The 24,922-nt window shown below is 60.8% G+C and overlaps 2 protein-coding genes across 2 annotated transcripts; both read right to left on the bottom strand.

Annotated features, from left to right (window-relative positions):
* Positions 1-1,554: 1,554 nt before the first annotated feature.
* On the bottom strand, positions 1,555-4,888 carry LOC110581278 (uterocalin-like). Its single transcript, XM_021691055.1, has 5 exons — positions 4,793-4,888; positions 4,535-4,668; positions 3,856-3,971; positions 2,233-2,334; positions 1,555-1,619 (listed from the first exon to the last, which is right to left on the bottom strand). The coding sequence occupies exons 1-5, from the start codon at positions 4,886-4,888 to the stop codon at positions 1,555-1,557; spliced, it is 513 nt and encodes a 170-aa protein (XP_021546730.1).
* A 12,454-nt stretch (positions 4,889-17,342) lies between these two features.
* LOC110581276 (minor allergen Can f 2-like) lies at positions 17,343-20,033 on the bottom strand. The gene is given in 6 exon segments (XM_021691054.1): positions 17,343-17,368; positions 17,463-17,564; positions 18,084-18,194; positions 18,511-18,577; positions 19,080-19,209; positions 19,909-20,033. Coding segments are annotated over 6 exon segments (561 nt in total).
* Between the last annotated feature and the right edge of the window lie 4,889 nt (positions 20,034-24,922).

Raw genomic sequence — 24,922 nt, 5'->3', positions numbered from 1 at the left:
TAAGGGAGCCAGAAACCTGCTCGGCACAGCTCCAGCCCCGCCCTTGTTCACTGGCAGTCAGGACACTTCGTCATCCCCCAGTGGGCCCTGCTGTCCCCCAGCCCATCACCTGAGCATGATGGGGTGCTCATGGCTGAAAGGGGGCCTCCAGGTGTGCTCACAGCCAGGTCCCATGCCCTTTGCTCAGAGGATGACAGACTGGTCCCTCCACCCTTCCTGCTCCTCTCTCTGTGTGCTGGCAGGGCGTTCGAGTTGTGGGGGCAAGATGGGCTGGGCCTGTCCTGGAGGGTAGCAGGTGGGGCTGGGGGTGAGGGCAGCTTGGCTGGCATGAGGAGGAGCGAGGAGACAGGTGCCCCCAGACCGTGACCCAGACAGGCGTCATAGGGTGGGCCAGGGGTCAGCGCTACCCCAGGATGAGCATTGGTGAGAGAAGAGATGCAGAGGTGGGATGTGGGAACAGCCGGGGGTCTGGGGAGCCAAGGAGAAGGAACTCGTTGCCCCTGGACGGGGGGAAGCAGGAGAGGATGGAGTTGTTGACCTGCTGGGGACCCGAGGCCTGGGGCCACTGAGGCGGGCAGCCACCGCACGGCTGGGGCTGAGGAGGTGGCTCCGCTGTTGGGTCTTGCTGGAAGAGATGAGCTGGAAAGGCCCTTGGTGGGTGCAGGTGGGGGCGTGGGCTTCTGATGGAGGAGGCTGGGGTGGGGAGCGCAGAGGGGGCCGGGCAGGGAGGACCCCTGTGTGCTGGGGGTGGCCTGGGGGTGGGTCCCGGGGGCTGGGAGCCTCATCCCAACTACGGGGGTGGGAGGCCCCCTCTTCTGACTGCCAGCACAGACAGCTCCCCTTCATGCAAGGCTGACGCAGGCCTTGGTGCTGGACGGTATGGCCTGCCCCGAGAGACTCCCTCGAGGGACTCTTGGCCGCTGGCAGGAGCCCCCTGGTCTCGGCCGGGGGGTGGGCTTGATGGATGGCTCAGGGGTGGTGGCCCTGGGGGAGGACAGGCCTGTCCGCTATGGGGCAGGGAGTCTGCGTGCAGCTGGGCGCCAGTGGAGGGGAGCCTGGGGGCCTTAGGTGTGCATCAGAGGGGGCGGCGGGCACGCACCTGCCAGGCCTGCACAACTCAGGGAGGAGGAAGATGCAGCGGGCAGCATCTCCTGCTGCCTGCCCAGTTGGCTGTCCCTGCCCCCAGGGTGTCCGCCACCATCGTTTAGCAGACATACACATGTGTGGCCAGAAGGGGCTCCTACGCCGGGACCAACCTGGATTGGCGCTGCTCGCTGGCTCTGCCCCCGCGAGACTTACTTCTGTCCCTGCCAGGTGGGAAGCCCCGGGACTGAGGAGACCAGGTTGCCCTGGGGTCTGGCCTCGCTGACTCCCTGTGTTGTGTGCGGTCGTCCCTTCTGAACGGCACCCTGGGAACCCCTAGCAGCTTCCCCCCACCGTGTGGACGTGAGCCTGTGGTGAGCTTGGCTCACCAGGAGGGGAGGGTTCCCATCTCTGACCCCTGCGGCCCTGGCCCCGTGTGGTCACCAGTCAGAGCCCCCCCACAGAGCACACTCAGTCTCGGAGCGGCAATCCTTTATTGGACACACCAGGAAAGGTCTCCAGGAACGGGGAGCTTCCTGGGGGGATGGGAACAGTTGAAGGGCTGCTTGGGTCAACTGTGAACTTTTGGTCCTTCGAGGGGGCAGCTCCTGTGAGTGAGAGGCGGCAGGGTGGGTTCAGGGGTGGGGACGGCTGGGGCGGATCCCGCACTGCCCTGGGCTCTGCCCCCGGGTCGGGGGCTGGGGAGGTCTGTCTGTGAGCAGGACCTCATCCCTGCTCCGCTCGGCCATTTCCCTCCTCCTCCAGACTGGCCCTGAGCCTCTCGGCAGGCCCCCCAGTGCCCCAGGCTGGCCCTGCCCCCGTCAGCGTTTGGGGGGCCCTGTGGGCATCCCCACCTTGGTCCTGCCCAGCAGAACCAGCAGCTTGAGTCCACGCCGTCAGCCCCCAGCTGCACCCCACGGCTGGCGTAGCCAGGGCTCAGTGTGTGTGCAGCAGCACTTGCCCCTCATCACCCCGGCCTTGGGGGGTCCCTGTGCCCCTGCAGGGTCAGAGGTCACTCACCTGGGCCCAGCGGCCTGCCTACTGTCGGGCACACAGGCAGTGGTCTGTGAAGAGGAGTGCGGGTTGCTGAGCGGGGGTCTGAGCCGTGCCCTTCCAGCCTCCGGGTCTGGGGTGGGGGCGGGCGCTTACCCGTTCGGGTCAGGTTGATGATGTTGGCCGGGCTAATCCCGTGGCTTTTGCAGTCATTCCTAAATTTCTGCATGACGTCACAGCTCGCGGTAGGGGTCCGGCCTGCAGACACAGCAATAGGGGCTGTCCCTCTGGCAGGTCATTTGGGACAATGGGCAGTGGGGTTCTGCGAGCTTGGAGACGGCCCTGGATTTTCAGGGTGCGGGCAGGGTTGTGGGGACGAGCTGCTGTGACCAGAGTGGGAGGGGTGTGCCCAGAGGGCCCCATGCCAGGCCGGAGAGGAGGCAGGGGGCCCCACAGAGTGACACCCGGCCCTTGGGTGGGGTCCGGCCTATCCTCGGAGCCCCGGTCCTTGCTGTTCCTGCCAGTGATGCCTTGTTTACTGCACGTCAGGATAAGGGGCCGGTGTCTGGTGCTTGGCTTGTTTCAAGGCCAGCAGAGCGACCCAGACGTGTTTGGGAAGCACCGTGGGGGCACAGGTGAAAGTTCGCTGCCCCCTGCCCTGCGGCCCCAGCCCCAAGAACCCAGCGCCCGCAAAGCAGAAGCAAGCAGCAGGAGGGGGCGGTGGTGCCTGCGCGCCTGGCTGGTGAGCCGCTCCTCGCCCTCCCCAAACATCGCCCTGCTCCGGGGCCGGCAGTCCGTCCCCCCGCTCCCCGCCCCACTGCACGCTGAGTGCTGAGCCGGAACTCCCGGCCTGGGTGTGGCCAGTTTCTCCTGGACATTCGGACCTCACCCCACTGGCCCTGTACGTCTGGGGGCCCAGCATGGGGCCGCGCACTAAATCAGATCGTCTTCATGCTCCCTGCGTGGCTGGATTGGGTCCCCCTGAAAGGTGTGGGCAAGTCCTGGTCCCCAGAACTTGGGAATGGGACCTGCTTTGGAAGCAGGATCTTTGCAGGTGTGGTAAGGGTCTTAGGACGAGGTGATGCTGGGTTCGGGATGGGCTGGAAAACCAGTGACAGGTGTTCTTTTATGGGAAAGGGAAGGGAGGCTTGAGAACAGAGGAGAAGCCCTGTGGGGATGGGGGCGGAGCTCAGGGACGCCGGGGGCCCCCGGAGCTGGAAGGGGCAGCAGGTGGAGGGGGCCGAGCCCCTGCCAATGACTCTGCTGCTGACCCTCGCCCGCCTCTGGAGACTGGCCAGTGGAGCCCAAACAACAGCCCTTAACTCTGGGCCCGAGTGAGGTCGCCGGCCTGTTCCTAAATACGGACATTTCCCCAGCCACCGTGTCTGGACGCAGCCACGTCATGCCCAGGGTGCCGTGGTCCCTGAGGACAGCAGTGAGGTGTCACAGCTAACACACAGACCCCCGTCTCTTACCTGCTTTTCTTGTTTGTGGGTCTCCGTGGCCCTGGTGGCCTCGGGGAAGCAGACGCTTCTACAGCCTGGGGGCCGGCTGGCCAGGAAGACCGCGGGGGCCCCGCTCAGGTGGGAGGGGGCGCAGCATGGGTTTTCTCCAGACTTTACTGTCCGTGATGCTAAAGGAGGCTTATCTGAGCTGCTGGCCTGTTAGGTCCCCCTGTTGGCCTAGCACCTTACTACTTCCTGTCCCCCCCCCCCCCGCGACCCTGTGGCTGCCGGGCTCCCCGCTGTGTCCTGTTGGCTGGGGGAGGAAGGCACTTACTGAGGAGGTTCACCACCACCGTCTCCTGTGCCAGTGGTTGTGGATGCAGAAGATGAGGAAGTGAAGAGGGGTCCACCTCCTCTAGGAAGATCATGTTGTGGCCAGCATCTGCGAATCTGGGGCCCGGGGTGGGAGGCAGGTGGTGCAGGCTTCCCCATGGGGCCAGAACTGGGCCCTGGGAGCCCTCCTTTCCCTCCACGGCCTTAGACAACTTGGTGCTCATGAGCAGTCGGGCCCCAGGAAGGGGCAGGACCGGGTGTGGGCGGCGTCCCAGCAGGTGAGCTCCTGGCCATACACCGCCGGGACTCCCAGGGACTCCCCGCTCACAGGCTGGACGACGCTGACCCTTTATACTTACATTTCAGCGTGTACTGGAATTTCTTTTTTGTTTTATTTGCTATCATTATAATCGGGACACACATGCCCTGTATCCTGGGAGAGGATGATAAGATTCCTTGGGACTCTGCGTCCAGAAGAAGTGCCCACGGAGCTGGGTGGGGCTTGGTCACACCAGACGTTGGACACGTGTGTCCCATCCCAGGGCAGCAAGCCCCAGCCCTGTGTCACCATGTCCCCCGCGCTCTCCAGTGTCTGGGACATGGCCGTGGGGCCGACCGGGGATGGGGCACGGGGCTCCCCTAGACCTTGGCCCTGTCTGGCACCCTCTTCCCAGACTTACCTCCTGTAGAGATGGAACTCTATGGTCTTGAGGGTTACGTGGATTTTGCGGACGAAGAACATCATGTGTGAGTCCTTCCACAGGAGTTTTGGTTCGTCAGAAGCCTGGGCTATTGAGAACCAGTCGCCGTTGACCTGCCGAGCAGAGGTGGGTGTGCCGGTGTGGAGGGAGCAGCTGGGGCTGGTGGGCGCCGGGCCTGTCCCCCACCCGCTGCCCCCAGCCGCCACCTTCTCCCGCTCCGACGCCCGCGGCGGCTACCATATTCTCATCGATGTTGGGGTCCCGGGGGCCCGTGTGCAGGGCGTGGGGGCCCCCGAGCAGAGCTAGCACCAGCACCAGCCACGGGGTGTTCATGGTGCCGCAGGAGTGGCCGAGGGGTGACTGGCGGCACCTGGGCGTCCAGAGCCTGCAGCACTGGCCCTTTTGTGTGCTGCAGGAGAGGGCTTCTGCCACGTGGCCGGCTGTCACGGGTTCCCTCCTGCCCACAATGACCCTCTGTTGATACTACCTCACAATGGCCACTTGGCCATTTGTCCACAAAGCCCCTGCCCAACCCGTGCTGACTGTCACGCGGTTTCCCAGAACCACAGCCGTGCGCCTGGCTGCTTCCAGGATCCGCGAGTCCCCGCTGGGCGCCGACCTCCGATCATCGAGTCGTGGAGCTCCAGACGCGGCTGCCCTGGGCGGCCGTGACGTCTCCTCGTGACTGCCACCCGAACGGCTGAGTGCTGGGTCGTGGTGTCCAGGGCCTTGGCGGGGGATCTGAGGAGGCTGGAGCGCGCATGTCCCATGCTGCCGCACTGGGGCTCTGGGGGCCGTGGCTGCTCTGGGAAATGCCTCGCTGCTCCGCGCCTCTCCTGGAACCGCCCATCTGGGCAGAGCAAGGCGAGGCCTGGGGCCAAGGAGAATGGGAACGGGCCGTGGGCAGCGGGCTGAGCGGGGGTGTACCCCGTCTCCACTCTGGCCTGTTTCCAGAGCCTCCCTGCTGCAGGGTGACCTGAGCTGGGCCAAATTCGTCTGCTCGGAGACCCCCAGAGCCCACGGGAACAGAGCGGGCCAGTGCAAGCGCAGGTTACCGTGTCCCCCATGGGCTGGGGGCCTCAGGTCCTGAGCCCCAGCGTCCTCATTGTCGATGTGGCAGTGATGACTACCCACCCGCCCACTTCTTGGCTGCAGGGCTCCTTGGAGGTGTTCACGGGGAGGTCTCCCCCGCCCCACCTCTGCCAGGTGCCTGCACCCCCACCAAGGCCGGTCACTGTGCTGGGTCCCCATGCTCACCCCTGCCCCCTGTGGTTTGTGCTCACGACAGTGGTGCCACGCGGATATCAGAACCGGGCAAGGACCGTCACGAGGAAGGAAACCTTACAAGTCAGACTCAAGACATAAGATAAACCCAGCAATATGTGGAAAGGGTGATGTATTAAGGCCTTGTAGGGTTTGATCCAGAAATTCAAGGTTGGTTATTGAGAATCAACGTATTTCGCATGCAGAGTGGTGGGAAAGATCGTATGAGCATCACGTTAGCGGCAGGAAGGGATCTGATGAGACTCAGCAATATTCGTGATAAAAACTCATACTGCTGTCGACACAGAAAGGAACTGATCTGTTTGAAGGGGGGTTGCCAGATTCCCCCAACAGTCCTGCCTGAGCGTGAAGCGTGGAAAACTTCCCTGGTGGGACCGTGGACGCTGTCACCACTGTGTTGGACACGGCACTGGCCCTTCCTGTAAGGGGATGGAAGGGAGTATGGGGGAGAGGGTGACAAGGAATGTTACTGAGGTCATGCGCAGATCACCTGCGGTTAAGTTCGTCATGTTGGCGAGTTCAGGAAGGCGAGTGGCCCCAGGGTCTGTACACAAAAGGCACCGTTTCTGAGTGTGAGCAATCATAATTAGGATAGGAACTTGAAGAGGCTTTATTTGCAATTCAGAAAAAAAATCAAGTAACCAGAAATAAATCCAACAAAAAAATTGTGCAGACCTTCTGCCCAGAAAACTATCAGCTAGTACGAAGATACTTAGATGAACTGAATAAATCACATACCGTGTCAACGGGTTAGAAGTCTCAGTACTGCAATGTCCACTCTCTCGCTGGGATCCACAGGATCCTAGTCAGAATCCCAACGGGATGCGTGGCGTGTGGTCCCCACGTGCCAAGACGCTCCCACCGTTCAGTTTGGTGGAAGTCGCTCCAGCAGACTTGGGTTCTTACTGCAGAGTTTTAGTGATGAAGTCTCTGTGGTATCGGTGCAAAGCTGCGGAAGAAAACACACACACCCTCCCACGAGGGGGCCCTGCAGAGAAACAGGGTAAAAGCGTTCTTAGGACTGGAAGCTGGATGCCCTTCAGGACGAAAACGAGCGTGGGCCTGCATTATACCCGCACAAAAATAAATCCCGGCAGGGTGCTGAGTGGTGTCCCGCCCCAGAGCTGGGTGGAAAGTTCTGTCCCCGGGACCTCAGAATGTGACCTTCTTTGAGATTGGGTCTTTGCGGGGTGGCCAACCCAGTGTGACTGATGTCTTTATAAGGAGGGGAGGTTTGGACACAGACGCTTGGAAGACGGTGTGAGGACCACCACAGGACAGAAGACAAAGCAGAGGTTGCAGGCTGCGGCCACAAGCCAGGGCGTGCCGGCAGCCCCAGAGCTGGAAGGGGCCAGAAGGTCCAGTCTCCCCCTGGAGCCTCCAGAGGGTGTGCCGCCCTGTGACCGTGGATGGGGGCCTTCGGGCCTCAGAATGCGGAGAGCACAGCTCTTGGCTGGCTCCGCCCCATCTGTGATCCTTTATTATAGCAGCTGCAAGGCACCCATACGGCAGGATGGGGGGCAAGTCCCGGCAGGAACAGGTGGCCCACCCAGAGGGGGATCTGCAGAGTTCAGGGAAGGGACTGGGGCTAAGGTGTGGGAGGTGGGGGAGGGGTCAGCCAGGGGAGGGCTGAGTGGGAAGCAGCTGTGGGGCCTGCTGTGGGGCTGGCCGCAGGCAGGGCCTTGGGGAGGGACGCAGCAGGGGCTGCTGCAAATGCCCCAGAGTCTGGCTTCCGTCTCCTGCGGGGCCTCCCTTCTGTGGATCCTGCAGGAAGCCACCTGTTGCTGCAGCTGTAGGGACGTGGTTGTGGGCGGAGAGCGGGTCTGCAGGAAGAAGCGGAGTGTCCTGTACGGTGGACTGTCCATCTGGATGTGAGAGGTAAATGGCCAAGCCTCTGAACCAGAGGAGGACTGCAGAGCACGTCCTACAGCCTCAGGGAAAAAGAGCCTGCAGAGACGGGACAGAAAAGGCAGGATCCCTTAGCGAAAAGCCCGCTCAGCTGAACTGTGAGGAAATGGAGAATCTCTGTTCACTGGAAGACAAGGGGTGAGAATGCAGCCACAGGGTGACAAAGATGGATTTTCTCTATTACCAGCCAAGGGCTCTTTTCTGGAATATATAAAGAACACATATCAAAGCAACAAAAAAGCACTGATGGAGAAACGGGCAAAAGACGCTACTTGACAAAGAGGCGACCTGACGGCTCAAAGCACGGAAGGGTGTGCAACCTCATTGGTAACCAGGGAAGTGGAAATCATATGAGATTCTCTACACCCCCTGCCCCTAGCGCCTCAGAATGGCTGGAAAGAAAATGACCACACCAGTAGTAATGAGGATGGGAACCAGCATGAACTCGGATGCTCTGCGGCAGGGAGGTCAGTGGGTCTAGAGCCCTCAGAAGGCCAGTTGCGTGGCCTGCCAGAGCCCCTGGACATGGCTGATGCTCTGCTAGGTATGTCCCCATAGAGATGTGTGCCCACAGGCCCCCTGCATCCCAACGCTCTCCACTCCGAAGTCCAGGGACGGAACCATGGTGCTGGCTGTTCTCGGGAGGGCGGGAGGCGTCTGGTGCTCACATTTCACAGCTGCCACGGCGACCCGTACCCCACAGAGCAGCCACCACCTGCCAGAGCCCCCCGGAGTGCCAGGCGCCTCCCCAGCCTGCTGGCATGAGAGGGGCCCCCCAACCATGCCTGTGAGGACACGGGGTGTCGTCGGAGTCCCTCCTGTTGTGGGCACTCTCTTACCTTTGTTTTGAATGAAGAGGTGCAGGGGAAGGCCCAGCAAGTTTGCAGGCTCAGGGAGGTCACGTGCGGGGGCAGCACGAGCCCTCCTGGGGGTGCAGGTGGAGCGAGGCGGGGAGCTCGTGGGGTGATCGCCGAGGCTGCCCCTGCCACTGTCCCTGCTGTGCTCAGCATGGGCACCCAGGCATTTCAGGGGCGATCAGCCGTGGGGCAGCACGTGCTGGTGCTGACCCCACAAACCAGGGGGAGGAAGGCAGTGGCGGGCAGCCCTCCCCGGGACGAAGGGGTGCTGCGGTGGTGGCCATCCTGCATCCCAGGGTTTAACTCTGCAGCTTGTTTTCGGTCACACTGCTTGCCTGGTGGGGGCCGGCGGGGGCCAGCAGGGGCCTCCTCGGGGGTGACCTCAGTCCTGTCACCTGGCCATCTGGGACCTTGCTGGCTGCATGGCAGAGGGAAAGAAAGTTTGCGGACAGCAGTCTTTGTGAGTCACTTGGGCAAAGTGACTCTGGGGATGCCCAGAACTGGGAGAATTGGAATCTGGGGTTGGGGGGCACCCTCCATGCCTCGCAGAGGACCTTTTGGTAGAAACAGGGCAGTTGGCTCATTGCTTGGAGGTTGAATGCAAGAAAGGGGACTCGGTCACATTCTACTCCTTCAGGGAGAGGCCCCCTGCCTCCTGGAAGGGGTGGGGGTGAGCAGGGCCATGGAAGTGGGGTTGGGCTTCCAAGACACTCCCCAGATTGAGAGTCTGGAAGGCCAGGGTCTTGGGTTCTGTGTTTCGATTTGGAGAGCGTTTTGGGGGGCGTGTTCTTGCACGATACTGGCTACTGCCTTTAGGACCCCTCGCTTCTTGGGGTCTTTACCCCCCAACTTTGGAGTGGCTGCCCAGGTGTCTCTCTGTGACCTGTGGTTGCCCATCTCCTTCCCACTCCCCTGAGATCCTGATGGGGGTGAGGAGGCCCACTTGGCGCAGGTTGGGCTTCAAGATCTCTGAAGCTCCAGGAGCAAAGAGTGGGGGCCCGGGCCCGAGCTGAGGTGCTGCAAGTGGCCAAGGAAAAGTCCTTTGCCGGACGCCTGGGCTGGGGTCCTCCCTGCTCAGGAATGGCCATGTTCTGACAGGTGGGCGCTGAGGACCCTCACCTGTGCCCCCCATTCAGGTGAGCACTGGCCCCTCCTGGCAGAGTTATAGGGCATGCACAGCTTTCCTGAGTGGGGCTGAATAGGGTCTCCCCAAAATTCATATCCATCCAAACCTCAGAATGTGACCTTATTTGGAGTAAGTGTCTTTGCAGATGGAATTAAGGTAAGGCTTGACATGAAATCATGCTGGATTAGGGTGGGCCCTGAATCCAGTGATGGGTGGAGAGACAGAGGCTCACGTGACACGGGGGGATGAGCCAGGTGAGGTGGAGGCTCGCGGCAGCAAGCCGGGGACACGGGCCCCACCAAGCCCGGGAGAGGCAAGGGGTAGGTTCTCCATCAGAGCCTTGGAAGTGCTCGGTGCCGCGGACACCCGGGGCCTGGCTCTCTGGCCTCCAGACTGGGGGTGGGGGAGAACAGTTCAGTTGTGTGTGGTGGCCCCAGGAGGCTGACCCACTGGGCTTGTGCTGGGTCGGGCTGCACGTGCCCCACGTGCCCCTCATGTCGGCTCGCCGAGCTTTCTCTTGTTTTTATACATGCAGAGATGAAGTGGGCAGGTCACTCAAGGTCATGCCATGAGCGACAGTGACAAGTTAGGCCCCCACCACTGTCTCTGCCTTGCTCCGCGGCTCAGCTGGCTGCCTCCATCCTCATTGTCAATCCCAGGCAGGCCTCCTGGCCAGGCTAGCGTGCTTCTGGAAAACTGGCTCCCAGCCACCCTTGTGTCAATGGCCCCTCAAGGAAGTCACGGGCACCTCGCCCCGTCTCAGACCAGAGCACAGCTGCAGTCCAGACGTGGAGCCTTCAGCCCCCGTCGCCCCGCTCTGTGCCTGGGCATCCTCGTCGGGGACCCGACGGTGAGTGCCCCTCCCAGAAAGGTCCTTCCCGGCCAGGCCCCCAGCAGCAGTTACTGTCCCCCGGGGCCTAGGGCGGCCGCAGCAGATGGCACGTCAGCAGAGGTTCCTGAGATGCTAATTTGCAAAAACAAGAGCTGGTGTCCTGGTGGCCTCTTCCTGGAACTGACTGGTTCCGAGGCCTCTGGCCTGGGACCAGCAGGTCACACGCTTGCGTTCTTTGTCCTCGTGGCAGGTGTGGGGATTGGCGTCATCGTCCTTGTCCCAGGGCCCAGGTGACCTCAGTCATCCGTGGGCGCTGGCCGCGCACTTTGTGTCCATGTGTCCACTCTGCATCATCTGCCTTCTAGGCCGTGTGGAGGTCACCGTGCCGGGGCAGGACCGGGAACGCGGGGCAGCTGCTAGCTGCGGAGGGTCACAACCCAGCTCCACGGGAGCCCAGGGGGCTGACGCCTGGGGTAGGGGCTCAGCCAGGGGCTGGCCGTGGCTCTCCTGCAGGTGGTCACTGCAGTGGCCCCGCACTTTCAGCCCCTGGGGCTCTCCCAGCCCCCCATCTTTTGGGCGAACGGAATCCAGAGCCCTCAGGTGCCCTTCACTCATCCTGCCCTGCAGGACTGCCGAGTGTCGCCCGCCCGCCCGCCGTGAGCCCGGGCTCGAGTCTGCAGCTGGGTAACCCCCCTCTAGTGAGGCATCTCGGGATGGGGGGTACGTACCCTGCCCTTGCCGGCCATCCTCCCAGAGTGACTTCTGACGCTGCTCTGTCCTTGAAGCACGTGCACACCCACAGGGCGGTAGTGCCACTGGCCTGGTGGGCATGTCCGGCAAAGAAGCTGGACGTTAGCTTTTCATTATGAACACTTACCGCCAGGATGCAGCGTGGCTCCCGTGGTTCAGCCAGCCTGGTCGCTGAAGCAGCTGTCTCAGGCGATGCTAGTCTTCCCGTGCCCGCCCCACCACCGGGCACCCCTGCTGGAAGCAGAAAGTGGGAGCACCTCCTCCCACCCACCGTGCGTCCCTAGCACCTTATTTTTCCTTTTGTCTGTTTTTGGAGTTGAGAAAAATGGTGTCCTACAGAGCACACGTTTTTGTATCTAGTTGTTTTTGGTGAAATATTATGTTTGTAAGTTTCACCCACGTGACTTTTGAAACGAATTTATTTTTATTGCGGTCGCATCTACATCACAGAAGATCCACCCTCATAACTGTTTGAAGCACACAGCTCCGTGGTGCTGGGTACACGCACCGGGGTGGGCAGCCGGCCCCGCCATCCGTCTCCAGAACTTTCTGCTCTTCCCAAACTGGAACTCTGTCCCCAGGCAGCACCCCCTGTCCCCCGCCCCAGCCCCCACCGCCCGCTCTATCTCCATGAATACGACCACGCTAGGGGCCGCACGTAAATGGAGCCCTACGGGATTTGACCTTTCATGGGCTGGCTTATGTCCCTGAGCAGAACGTGCTTAAGGCTCCTGTGTGTCCTGGCATGTGTCAGAATGTCCTTCTTCCATGCCGTGTGGTGTTTATCCGCTCCCCGGTCCGTGGGCGTTGGGTCGTCTCTACCCTCTGGCTGTGCTGAGTCATGCTGCTCACACGTGGGTGTCGGAGTCCCAGCTTTCAGTTCTAGCGGGGGCTCTGCCCACAAGTGGAATTGCTGGGCCACGGCGTGGTTCTGGACTTCATTTGTTGGGAAACTGCCACTGTTTCCCACGGCAGCCTCACCATTTTACGTTCCTGCCGGTAGCGGGAGTGTGTGTGTGTGTCCGTGAGTGTGTGTGATGTCATAACCACCTGCAGGTGTGTGGGGTCCTTGCTCACGGCTGTGGTCCACGTCCCCTGTAGGGTTGTGTTGGTTTATTTCCCCCCACATAGCATCCTGTGCGGGGCCGGCCCGCAGGTCATCCGTCTGCTCTGCTCTCAGTGGACATTTTGGGTTCCTTCTGGCTTTGGGCTGTTACCTGTCCAGGTCTTTTGGTAACTTGTAATCCCATTTATTTAGGTGCTAAATACAAAATAGTACTAAATGCTAAACAAATACTCTGTACTAAATACTAAATAAAGCCTAAGTATTTCCTGAAATGTTTAGGAGCAGAATTGCTGGGTCATGAGCCGGTGTGCTTCCAGTGTTATTAAAAACTCCCCAAACTCCCCCAAGTACTGGGCCACGTTGCGTCCCCACCGACCACATTGGAGAGTTCTTGCTTCACATTGTTGTCAGCCTTGGATGAGTCAGCCCTTAATTTTAGCTGTTTTGTGGGTGGGAAGCGGCAGGGCACCTTGGCTTTGCTTAGCATCTCTGATGACTCACGATGCTGAGCACCTTTCCGTGGACCTGTCGGCCACGCACATACACGTCTTCTTTTGTGAAGTGCCTGTTCCCCTTTGCTGCCTTTTTTTTTTTTTTTAATTGGGTGGTTTGCTTTTTGCTGTTGATTTGTTGGAGTTCTTTAGAGATGCTGCCTGTGAGCTCTGCTGGATGTACGTAACTTGATTTTTTCCCCCTTAAATTGCAGTATGATCGACCGTTCCGTGGAAAAAATTTAGCAACAAAAGAGAAAAAGGATTCGTCTTGCATGATTTCGGTTCTCTGAAATGTGCTGAGGCTCGTACGTTGTGATGCAAGCCCTGGTGTGTGTGGGCCAGGGGCATCGATGCCCCGTGCCCCCGAGGGACAGGTGCTCTGTGTGCCGTGCTGAGCGTGGTGTTCCGTGGATACGCCCTCGGTCATTCCTACTCACATCTGTATCTGTGTTTGCTCTGTCTCCCTGTCCCTGCCGTTACTGCGGGGATGGCAGGTACCCGTGTGGACGTGACCTTACGTGGAACAGTTGTCTTTGTGGATGGGAGTGCATTGGGCATCCTGGGGTTGGGGCGGGTGTTCCTGGATGACTCGCTAGGCTCTAAACGGAACTGCAAGGGCCTGTAGAATGGAGAAGCAGTGGGATATTTGACACAAAAGGAAGAATTTGTCTGGGGGGGGGTTTGACGATGCTTTGCTCCTGGCTTGAAGGAGGAGAAAGGGCCACAAAGGCAGAAATGCCGCTCTAGAAGCAGGTAAGGAAACGGATCCTCCCGGGAGCCTCTGGAGGGAGCGTGGCTCTGCTGGCCCCTTGGCCAGAGACCGACCTCGGACTTCTGACCTCCAGAGCTGGGCAGAGGTGCCCGAGGCGGAGGCCAGGGGTCGCCCGGTGGATGCAGAGCCCGTGGCCTCCAGCGCCCAGCATCCTCCATGCAGGGTGGGAGCATCTGCCCGGGCCCAGCCTCTGTGGGGCTTCTGGTCCCCACCCCCTTCTTGCCTATGGGTCCCCGTCCCCACCCCCACCTTGTTCTTGCTCGTGGTCCCAGGGGTGCCCTGAGCCCTGCATGGACCCCTGGGGCCCGGATGGCAGGAGGCGGGTCCAGAGAGCCCTTCCTAGGCCTGGGGTTCCCCAGTGGCTCCAGCTACCCCTGGGGCAGGTTCAGCATCCATGCTGAGCTTCTCAGCACCAGTGGGGAGTGTGTTGACTTCTTCGTCTTGAAGAGCGATAGCTGGTGCCCCGTCCCTGTGGGGCAGAGCTCTGCGGGGGACACCGAGTGCTTCGTCCTGCCCCATACCCAGCATGTCGTGTTCCTGCTCCGGAATCCGTGAGCACTCCAGGCAGCTGGGCATGAATGGCAGGCTGGCAGCCATGGAATGTGTAGGGAAACAGAGTCAGGGAGCTCTTCCAACCTGGCTCCCGGTGTGGGAGGGGCTGTGAGCGGTGGGAAAGGGACTCGGGACCCGGGACATGGCAGCAGGGCGGGCTGTCATTGGTGGTGGGGCCAGCCAGGTGCTTGCCCCACCCTAGATCACAGACCAACCACCCCTTCACCCTCCACAGTCTTCTCAAGGGCCCAGGGGAGCTCCCCGTCTAGTTCACTCTTTCCTGCCCAGGATGCTGTTCCTGGCCCGACTCGGTACATTTCCCCCGAGCTGTCCCCAGGGGCTCTGGGATTGTTGTGGGTCACCCCCACCCCTTCCCGTTCTCCGGCTTCCCGGGAGCAAAGCCCTTCACTCTCCTTGACCGTGTCCACACAAGTGAGCCTCACACCCCAGTGCCCCCACCCTTGATCACTGGCATGATTTGGGGGCTGCGTCCGGTCTCCTCTCCCACTGTGGTCCAAGCTGTATGTGGCCTGGCATCCTTTGGGTGCGCGTGGGTAGCCTTGGCCCTGTGCAGATGGATGTGTTTGTTGTCAGTCCCTTGAGGGAGGAGAGTTAGCAGACACCCTGCCTGGGCATCGGTCCCAATGTCTCCAATACTTGTTTGGTGATATTCCTGGACCCGGCGTGCGGGTCCACCTGACCTCCTCCGGCCTTGGCCTTGGCCTGCTTTCGGGGAGAGGCCCGAGGCCCTCCTAGCGCCTCACCACTGCCAGGCCCCACCAGCGTGTCCTGTTTCTGAAGCTCTGGTCACAGTTCATGGTGCCTTATAGGTGACAAATGATAAAAAAGATCGTTAATGCAAAGTGAGCGGCCGTGTCTCATCTTTGATTTGGTTTCATGTTTGTCTTGTCATAACTTTATCGCATCTGCGTCCTTGCTGCCCTGGTTTTTCCTGCCGGCTGAGACCCTCCTCCAGCCCCGTGGGGCTGCGGTCCCTCCTGAGCTCCCTCTGGGCAGCTCGTCTCCTGGACGGGCAGTGCGGGGCCGTCTTCGGGTCTCGGCTCATCTCAGAGCTCTCAGCCTTGTCTCCCTGCGCACCATCCTCTCTTTCCTTTGCCCTGGTCTTCATTTGCCTGAACCTTCTCAAGCGACGGCGAGAGCTCCCTGGAATCGCTTTGGCTTCTCTAAGTGGAGGCCATTCTGTAGGACCGTTTCCCCTTTCGGGCAGGGCTTCTGGCTCAAAGAACATGCCTGTGTCCAACTCGGCAGCTGCCGTTCATTCTGAATACTGTAAATTGCTGTTGAGTTTTCCTTAATTTTTGTCGAGCTGATGGTAGACAAATAGCTTGCCTTATTGCTTCAATTAGTGTTTCTCTGCTAGGGAGCTTAAGCGTATGTGTATTTTTATTGGCTATTTGAATTTTTTCTTTGGTGAATTGCTTCTCTGTAGTCTTTGTGCGCTGCTTTGGGAGCTGGCCCGTGGTGTGGCCCCGAAGCAGAGTCCACAGGGAGGACTTTGTCAGAGCTGCAGGGCAGAAGGACCACCGGGTTTGCTCATCCTGATGGCCTGGCTGCAGGAAGGCAGCCGGGCAGCCTTTGCCATGTGCTCTGAGGGGATTGCCCCAGCGTCCCAGCAGAGGGGGGAGCCCTCACCGTCTCCTGAGCTGGAGCCCCTCCTTGTGCATCTACTGGCAGTATCCCCAGGTGGCCCGTTGGCCCCACTCCCACCAGGAGCGTGGACTTAGGAGCTTGCCCTCATTCTTGCTCATGGAGGGGCCCTCCAGATTTTTCCTCTCCCTTGATGAGAGGAGCCCCCATCTTCCACCCGTCGGACCTGGAGCAGGCACTGTGACCGGGGCCCTGGTTGGGCCCTGGGGGTCAGGGTGTTTGGGGGATGGTGGTGTAGGCACATCACTAGGAGGAGGCATGAGACAGAGGTTGCAGCCCGTGTGGTGTGGACCCAGTCGGGACTCGTGCCTCCATCCCCCACCCACCAAGCACGTCCTCATGAGGACCACCCTCTCTTTTCTTAGATCGTGGGCTTTGGGTGAAGCCACCCCCACCCCTGACTCTAGGGAAGACACGTGACTCAGGCCTGGCCACTGAGAAGCATAAGAGCATCACCTCTCTCCATTTGGAGATGAACACAGGAGGGGCCAGGACCTGGGCAGGCCCTGGGGCTGCAGGGCGGAAGCCTCTGCAGGGACTTTGGAGAGAAGTATGAGCTCGTTTCGCTGTATCTTGAGGAAGGGGGAGGTGGTCTGTGGCTGCTGGCAGCCGTGTGGGCAGCCGGAGAATGGAGCCAACAAGGAAAGAAAGAAGAGGCAAGAGACAGAAATATGGCTCTTCTGCCCCTTGATACAGCCATGCCTGCAGGCAGTCCTGCCTCAGCACCTTTCATGTGTAAGAGCCAACACAGTCCGTGTACTGCTAAAGTGTGCGTGTGTAAGATTTTCTGTTATTTCAAGACAAGAGTCCTAATGGATGCACGTTCACACACTTGAAAGGGTGAGACTGTAATGAACATGTTCCTTGTCACTTGGCAACAGTTTGTGCGTGAGTTCTGTGGGCATTAGCTTTGGGGAGGGCTCTGGCTCCTTCTGCTCACGCGCTCTGATTAGGGAAGATGGTTCGTCTTTTCCTTTGCTTGTTTCTGCAGCCCCAGAAGAAACGATCCCTGGACAAGTTTGACCAGCCCAACAGTCATCTTTTAAAAGGAACGTCCTTTATTGTGCAAGGGGGGACCACAGCATGGGGCTGGGTGGGGTGTATGGCCGTGGAGCCCGGCTGGGCAGGGAGCAGGCACAGGGCTGGACAGGGCTGCACACAAAAGTGAGGGAGGGTGTTCTTGGTGGAATCCCTGGAGGGTTTGCGGAGGGGAGAGGGGGAGCTGAGCAGAGGGCCCCGAACCCACAGGTCTGAGTCCCCATGCAGGCGAGACCCCTCTTGGCCCTGCGCACAGGGGCGGGGATCGGGGAAGGGACAGCACAGGAGGTAGGGGGCAGGCCTGGGCTCTGAAAGGCAGCTCAGGGGCCGGGGTGGGGGCTCCGTCCGCCTCCCAGGCCCCCCTGTGTAGCTCAGGCCGTGGACAAGCCCATGGGCCCAGCTCCAGGGTGACACCACTCACCTGCGTGGAGCTGACGGCCCTAGTCTCTGAAACTCTGGCAGTGATCTGAGGGGACACAGTGATCTGGAGTGAGCCCCTGCCCGCTGGGTGGCCGCTGACTCGAGGGGACCCGAGGGTGTGGGAGAGCAGGGGGCCTCACCGTCAGTGTCCAGAACCACAATCTGATCCTTGTGCAGGCCGAGGTCTTCACAGATGGACTCGAATGTCTGCAGGAAGTCCTCCTATGTGCTGGGGTCCTGGACTGCAGGGGACATGGGAGGTGGGGCCTGCCTGGTGCCGTGGGGGTGGGGGGCAGGGTCCTGGGGGCATCGGATGCTGTGGGGGTGTCAGGGTGCCATGCTCTCTGGGACCGAGAGGGGAGTCTGTGTCTTGGTGGGAAATTGGGGCTGGCATGGGGAGCAGAGAGAGACCCCTTTTTCCCTTGGGATGACCTAGGAGGTGGTGACTGTCCCTTCTTCCCCTCGCCCAAAGCAGCGTGGAGGTTGAGCCCTGGTCCTGGGATGGTCCTGGTGAGAGGGCCATGTGAGCGAGTGTGTGCAGATGTGAGCGGGGCCTGGGGCAGCAGTGGGTGAGGCTGAGCAGGACGAGGCTGTGGCCGGAGCCTTCAGCCGGGGTCTGGTCCCTGACCTCCCCAGACCCGTTTAGCCCTCTGCTGCTGGGAGGGGGGCAACAGGCCCCTCTCCCCACATGCTGGCTAGACCTGAGTCCTGACTGTGAGGGTGGCTCTGGGGCCTCATTTCCTGGAGGGGACCCCACGTACCCATCAGGTTGGCCACCAGGCTGGTCACATCATTGTACTGGTTGATCACGTAGAGAATCAGGTAGCTCTTGGGCTGTACCTCCTCCAGGTAGAAATCATTGTGTCCCCAAACTGTGGAGGACACCGGGGAGATGCAGGCTGGGAGATGGGTGGTCGCCCGGTGGGGTGAATGCAGGCCCACCTGGGTGGGGGGGACACCTGTCCACTTTCTGTGCACAGGGCCAATGCACTGCACCCTGCCCAGCATCGTGGGCACCTGGATGCGGGAGTGGGCTCTGTCCCCTGCGAGCCGGGCTGGGGGCCCGAGTCCCGATGCCTGCACACCCCTTAGGCATGGAGCTGCCGGGTCCTTGTCACGGGGCTCGAAGCCCAAGAGCCAACCGCTGAGTGGGGCCATGCCCTCAGCAGGCCCGTTGCCTGCACACACTCTCCAGGCTGAATTTGTTGGTGTCAGTCTTGAACGCCGTGAGGGAGACTTTCTCGCACCAGCCTTCCTGCCTGCAGACAGAAGCGGGTGGGTTTACTCTGTCTGTCTGCCCCTTTCCGCGTTTTAAATGAAAGTATAATTCGCCCACGGTGACAGGCACTGCTTTCCGTGTGGGCTTCTAGGAGTTTGGCAAATGCATCCATTTGATCCCCTTGAAGGTGACCTTGGTCCTCCTTGCTCCTGGGCTGTGCCTCCAGGCTCTGGCCGCCTTGGATGCCTGGATGCTGCGTTGTCAGCAGCAGCTGAGGGAATGCACCAGGGACCGCAGCACCCCCAAACCCCCACAGCGTGCACACACACACCCGTCCTGACCTGCACAAGTCCCGGTCCCAGTGCTTGGGACCCCATGCCTAGAGGGGGCAGCATGGTGGCCTGGGTCACACAGTGTGAGGGGTCTGGAATCAGACCTCTGATGCTTCCCCTGTGGAACAGTGTCCCCGTCCCCTCCCCGGGGCCGGCCCAGTCCGCCCAGCTCCTGCGCCGCGCCCAAAGCCCCTGGCGCCCTGCGCTCTCGGTGTGAGGATCTCCCTGTGCAGGTTGCCGTCCTTCACGCTCATGGTGTTGATGAAAACCCTGACGTGCCCGCCGGGCCTGATCAGAGCCGAGTTATTGGAGGCCAGGGCGGCGGTGTGCCAGATCCTAGACAGCCGTGGGGCCGCAGGAGGACAGGGTGAGGCCTGGACCCTGCCCTCCTCGGGCCCCCCACCTCCGTGCCAGGCGCCTGCTCCCATGGCGCCCAGGAAGGCCCTGTGATGCTGGTGCGGCCAGCGGATTCAAGGACAGTCCCCGTGTGCGGCACCGGCCCCTTCTCGGGCCAGGGGAGCAGCCGGTGTGTCCAGGCTTCTGGCTTCATGGACCCCGTGCCCAGCGCTTGCCCCCTCAGCCCCAGGGGATGCTTTGCTCCCTTCTGGACTGAGCTCGGAGCGCCTTCCAAGACCATGGCAGGTGCTCCAGCCCCTATCATTGCCTTTGGACTCCTCCACGGGCCCCCCCACTGTGGACTTGCCCTGCGGCTCATTTACAAGTCACCAAGAGTGGTGTCTAGGCTCCGGCCCTGGGCTCTGACTCTCCGGTCTAGGCTCCTGACGCTCGGGCTGGGTCTGTCTGTGGTCTGCCAAGGGCAGTGGCACCCAGCGGCGTGGGACAGGCTGACCCTGGAGCACAGGACTCTCAGTCTGCTTCCTTTTGCACAGACTCAGATGGGGGGCATCTGGCTGTCTGGGACCATGATTCCAACCTGCAGTCCTGCTCCCTGGACGACCCCCAGAAGGCCTCCGCCTTAGCCAGGGGCAGGACACCCACCGTCCACGACGCTCGCTCAGGGTTTGACCCCCCAGCCCCTGGCCTCCTGGGACTCCTGTGCTCACCTCCTGCAGCCTCTCCTGGGGCTCCTCCTGGCTTTCCTCCTGAGCCTGGAGGCCACAGACCAGTGCCAGGCCTATGGTCAGCAGTAGGAGCTGCATGCCCACGGCACTGTCTATCTGGGTTTGGAGACGGCTGGGGACTTGCAGGCTTTGGTGACCGGGCCCCACGGCCTGTCTATATAGCCGTGTGGTTGGGGGCGAGGTCACGTAGCAAGAGCTCCTGCCCCGTCCCTGCGGGGCAAGTGGAGACTCTTAATGCTCATGTCTTAATTTTGATCTTAACGTTAGCCAGCTTTTGCGTATTCTCTTCTCCATTGCTTTGGACCCCAAAAATGTCATGTTCCCAAACAGCCAATTTCCAAAATCAACAGCCAGCCCTGGGCTGGGCCAACTTCCCAGGCTGAAGGGTGCTGGAGTCACCTTGGCGTACCCTCTGCGCCGCCACGTTGCCAGGGTGCGGCTGGCGAACAGGAGCTGTGAGCAGGGAGACCCCGGGGTTGAGGGTGCAGGAACCAAGGGTGCCCCCATTCCGATGGGTCCTGCAGGCCCCCGGGAACCCACAGCCTCCTGCAGGCCAAGGACAGTGACTGAAGTCTGTTGGGGGCTGAACTGTGATCCCCCCCAGATACGTATGTGGAGGTCCTAACCTCCAGGACCTCAGAATGTGACCTTATTTGAAACCAGCATCATTACAGATGTTATGAGTTCAGATGATGTCATGCTTGGAATGGGGCCCTGACCCAGGATGACTGGTGTCCTCGTGAACCGGGGGTAACGGGGCATGAGATTCGCACAAGGAGATGCCCAGCGAAGACTGGGGATTTGCTCTCCCCAGGAGTGGGGAGAGGCCCGGGACAGATCCTTCAGCGGGAATAGCCAGGCCGACACCTCAGTCCCAGGCTTCTGGCCTCCCGACTGGGAGAGAGGAAATCTCTTTTGTTTAAACTCCCGTGTGTAGCACTTTGTTCCTGCCCCCCCCCCCCGCCCCCGCTCCGCAGCAGACTCAGCACCTGACCAGCACTGCCCCCTGCTCCCAGAGGCCACGGCCCTGTAGCCGCCATCCCGTTCCCTCTGCCCAGACCTGAGGACTGGGAGGGACTGTGCAGCGTTTTTCCCTAGGGAACCCCCTGCCCAGCATTCCTGACTGGGTTGCAGAGAGTCACAGGGCCTGGGTTCTGCTCCAGCACTCAGGACACCCCCGCTCCTGCCCCCAGAGCTGGGCTGAGAAGGTCCCACAATGAAGCAGTTTTCTTGTGGCCTGCCTCTCCCAGGGTCAGGATCCCATGGTGACCACTGACCCCCAAGCTTGGCTCGTCCCCTCGGCTGTCACTCGCTGATCTCCCAACATTGCCATGAGCTGCGTGTTCATCCCTAGTGATGGCAGCTGGGAGGTGATAGAGTCAGGAGTGCAAACCGTCTGGGGGGGTGGCTGGGGGCCAAACAACATCCCCCCAAAAGATACGTGGAAGTCCTAACCCCCGGGAGCTCAGAATGTGACCTTATTTGGGAATGTGGCCTTTGCAGATGTAATGAAGATGAGGTCATGCTGGGGTAGGGTGGGCCGTAAATGCAATGTGCCAAGTGTCTGTGCAGGAAGAGGGACCCGGGACACAGGCGTGTGGCGGGAGGCAGACGGCGAGGGAGGCGTCGACCAGCCCAGGATCGCCGGCATCTGCAGAGGCTGGGAGACGCCTGGGGTGGGTCCTCCAAAAGAGCCGCCCGAAGGAACCATCACCACTGGTCTTGATGGGGGGCTTCTAAGCCACCCAGTGCGCGGGAGCTTGTTATGGCCGGCCTGGCTCTGCACACGTCCATGGGGCTACCCGCGGAGCTGAGGGCTCCAGAAGGTGCTCTCTCAGTCCCCCCATGGGCGCCACGCTGTGCACAGAAGGGGAGCCCAGCCTGAGCTCACGCGCCACCTCAGTGGCAAGATCTTCCACCCTTGGTTCACATCCACGGTGAAAACCTTGCAGGCAGACATCAGAAGGAATTATTGGCTTTCTTAATCTTCACGAATTCCGGAAACTATAGGTGCTCATTCCTTTGTTTGGGCCAGATTTGTGGAGTGCCTGTGCGTGCCCGCAGGAAACCCCGCCGACCAGAGGCCTGCACCTGCTGCTTGGGGCCGGACACATCAGGACGCGATGGGGGGCATTACAAATGCTGCGTTCTATGGAGGAGACGATACGAGGAAGACACACAGTTGGGGAGCCCTTCTGGGTCTGTGTTGAAAGGGCAAGTCCACCTGAGAACGTGACCTGTGAGCAGAAGGGGGAGCAAAGCGGGGCAGGGTTGAGGGCAGGGGGAGGGCAGGGCGGGCGCAGTGAGCCCTGGGGGCCGGGACAGGGCGGCAGGCGCAAGGTCCGAGGGGCCCCCCCTGGCCCCCGCAATGAGGTGGGAGCAGAGCGCGGACACGGCCCAGCGAGCTCTCACTTCGCCTTCATGCTCGAAGGACCAGATTAGAGTCCTGGTTTTTGTTTGTTTTTCCTCCCAGCCTTTGTTGGTGCTCGTCCGTGTTCTGTGTCCCACATTGTTTCTGATGAGACGTCACTGCTCCCTGAGTGTTCTGGGTTCCTAACGGGTCACGCGAGACAGGTGTTTGTCAGCGGGTGTTCCTAGGGGCGCTTTTCTCTGTGCTGCTTCTGCTGGAGGGTTCTGGGGTCCTAGAATCGACCAATTCACATCTTTTGCCAAATTTGGGATTTATTTTTCCATCCATTATTTCTTTAAATGTGTCCCCCACGTCCTTCCCTTCTCTGCCTTGGAACTCCAGTGAAATATCAGGCCTTCAACATCATCACACAGATTGCTGATGTGCTGCTCACCCCCCCCCCCCCCATCTTTCTCCTCTGGTTTTTAGATTGGACAGTTCCCACAGCTCTGTCTTCCAGTTCACCGACTTCTCATGTCTCCGCGCAACCGTCCAGGGAGTTTCTAATCTGATGTGTGTACAGTGAGTTCTGGGATTTCTGTTTGTTTCCTCTTAGAGCTGTTACATCTCTCTGAGCTGTGCCTTGTTTTTGTTCCTTAGGAGCATATTTTTCCTTTATGTCCTTGGACACAAATCTTTGCCATAGTTGCTTAAATGTCTGGTCTCGTTACTCTGGCGTCTGCTTTCTGAGCATGGGCTTGCCCTTCGTGTATTTGCTGCTTTGGGATTGTATCCAGGACGCCATGAACGGTGTGATTTAGATTCTGGATCCTATCTTGTTCCTCTCGAGAGTTTTCAGCCGTCAGTGTCCTTGGCTGGATTCAGACTTTGAGCACAGTGAGTTTGCTGTGACAGAAGCGTCCCTTCCTTCTTCCCAGGCCTGCTGGCTGCACGGTCTGTCCCGGGCACGCAGAGAGGTGCCCGGGGCGCAAGTGCGGGTTCAGAGCTCACCCTCCTTTCCGTGACGCCCCTGTCCGTGCTCGTGGCTCGGGCTGCCTCCAACGTTGTTCCCGGGTTCTTCAAGCCAGGAAGATCGGGAGTTTGTGTCCGCGTGTTGGCCACCCCGTCTCAGCTGAGTGGGGCCTGTGCTCACACAGAAAGCTGTTAGGAAAAAAAAAGAAAAGTAGAGAAGGAAAAGAGCTACATGGCACCTCATCCCGTACTACCTCTCCTTGCAATGTGGTCACTGTCCTGTGCCTTTAGATGGTTATTGGTGTCTTACCCAGACTAGTTATTACCTCTGTGTGTGGTGGGGCTGGTCCCGTTGCCGCCGCCCCATGTTACGGGAAGCAGGACACAGACTCCCATCTTAACAGGGATGCTGTAGCCGGCGGGCGGAGAGGGTCTGTGAGAATCCAGGCGCGAGGAGGGGCTGGCCGGCACGGGGGAGCCTTGGAGCAGGTGGTGAGAGGTGGGGTTCTGTTTTGAGGAGTCAGAGACCTGCTGGGGGGTTGGCGGAGGGGTATGGGAGCAGGAGGCCGGAGGATGATGCTGAGCTGCCGTCCTGAGCAACTGGACGGTTGGGGTTTGGGGGAACCTGGGAGTTCCGTTCCAGATGCCTCGAGCAGAAGGGGCCTGTCGGCATCAGCGCGCATTTGGGGCTGGCAGGGGCTCGGCACTGCTGGGTCCGTCGGCCTGGCCCCAGGTCCCAGCATCACGTCCCACGAGAGACAAGCCTCCCGTGTGGCCACTTCCTAGCAGGGAGGCCTGGGCAAGCCCCACATGGGGCTCTGACTTTCCGAGCACCACGTCCATCTCATGGGGCTTCTGGAGAAAGAATGGAATGGACTAATGTCCAGGACAGCGCAGGGGAAAGCCAGGCCCCTGTCCCTCCCCACAGCCCGGGGGGCCCCTGACGTGGGGCTGCGGTGGCCAGAATCTACTGCCGGCCTGCAAACACCCGAGCCTGCCCCCTCCCTCCTCCTGCCAGGAGGTGGATGCCCCCAGGTTCAGTCCATCTGGGGACAGTCATGAGGGACAGCCTCGTGTCAGGCCGAGGGGTCTGAGCAGTACAGCCGGGAGCCGGTCCTCTGAGAGGCCCTCTTCCCCCAGCATTCCCGGCAACATCTCAGCACCTGCTGGGGACAGCCACCCATCGTGGCCTCGGTGACGCTGCTCGGAAGGAGCCTGTAGCCACGGCGACTTTGAAAGATGCTCACGTGTCATGGGGCCTGGCTGCCAGGGGCAGAAGCCCCCCGAGAGGACCAGGCACCAGCTTGTCTGAGGATGGAAGGGAGCGGGGTGAGGTGGCAGCGCTCTCTGAGTCCCCAGGCCTGTGTGGCCTGTCGTGTGGCCGCTCACGGGACCCCGAGCTCCGTTTCCTGCACCCAGGCTGGAGGCAAGGGCGCTGAGGGCAGCTCTAGGCTCGTGTGTGTGTCCTGGGCCGGAGTCTGCTGGGGGGAGGGCTGCGGACGGGGTGGGTGTGGGAGCGTCCGGCTGACCCATCCCTTGCCGGGCTCCTCGCCATGGTCTTCCCTGCCCAAGGCCATGCAGGACCGACCACAAACCGTATTTCAGTGTGGGCGCGGCCGGCCGCTAAGGCGTCCTGTGGTGTGCT

Source organism: Neomonachus schauinslandi, chromosome 13 (assembly GCF_002201575.2).
Source record: "Neomonachus schauinslandi chromosome 13, ASM220157v2, whole genome shotgun sequence".
Lineage (NCBI taxonomy): Eukaryota > Metazoa > Chordata > Mammalia > Carnivora > Phocidae > Neomonachus > Neomonachus schauinslandi.
Note: the sequence above shows the minus strand (reverse complement) of the source record. Positions and strands in the feature narration are given on the sequence as shown.

Excerpts from the sequence above, each read along its gene's own strand:
- LOC110581278 (XM_021691055.1), bottom strand. The coding sequence starts at position 4,888 with ATGAACACCCCGTGGCTGGTGCTGGTGCTAGCTCTGCTCGGGGGCCCC. Across the intron at positions 4,669-4,792 it reads CCAACATCGATGAGAATATG|GTCAACGGCGACTGGTTCTC; the intron begins GTAGCCGCCGCG and ends TCTGCTCGGCAG. Across the intron at positions 2,335-3,855 it reads GGTGGTGGTGAACCTCCTCA|GCCGGACCCCTACCGCGAGC; the intron begins GTAAGTGCCTTC and ends CTGTGTCTGCAG.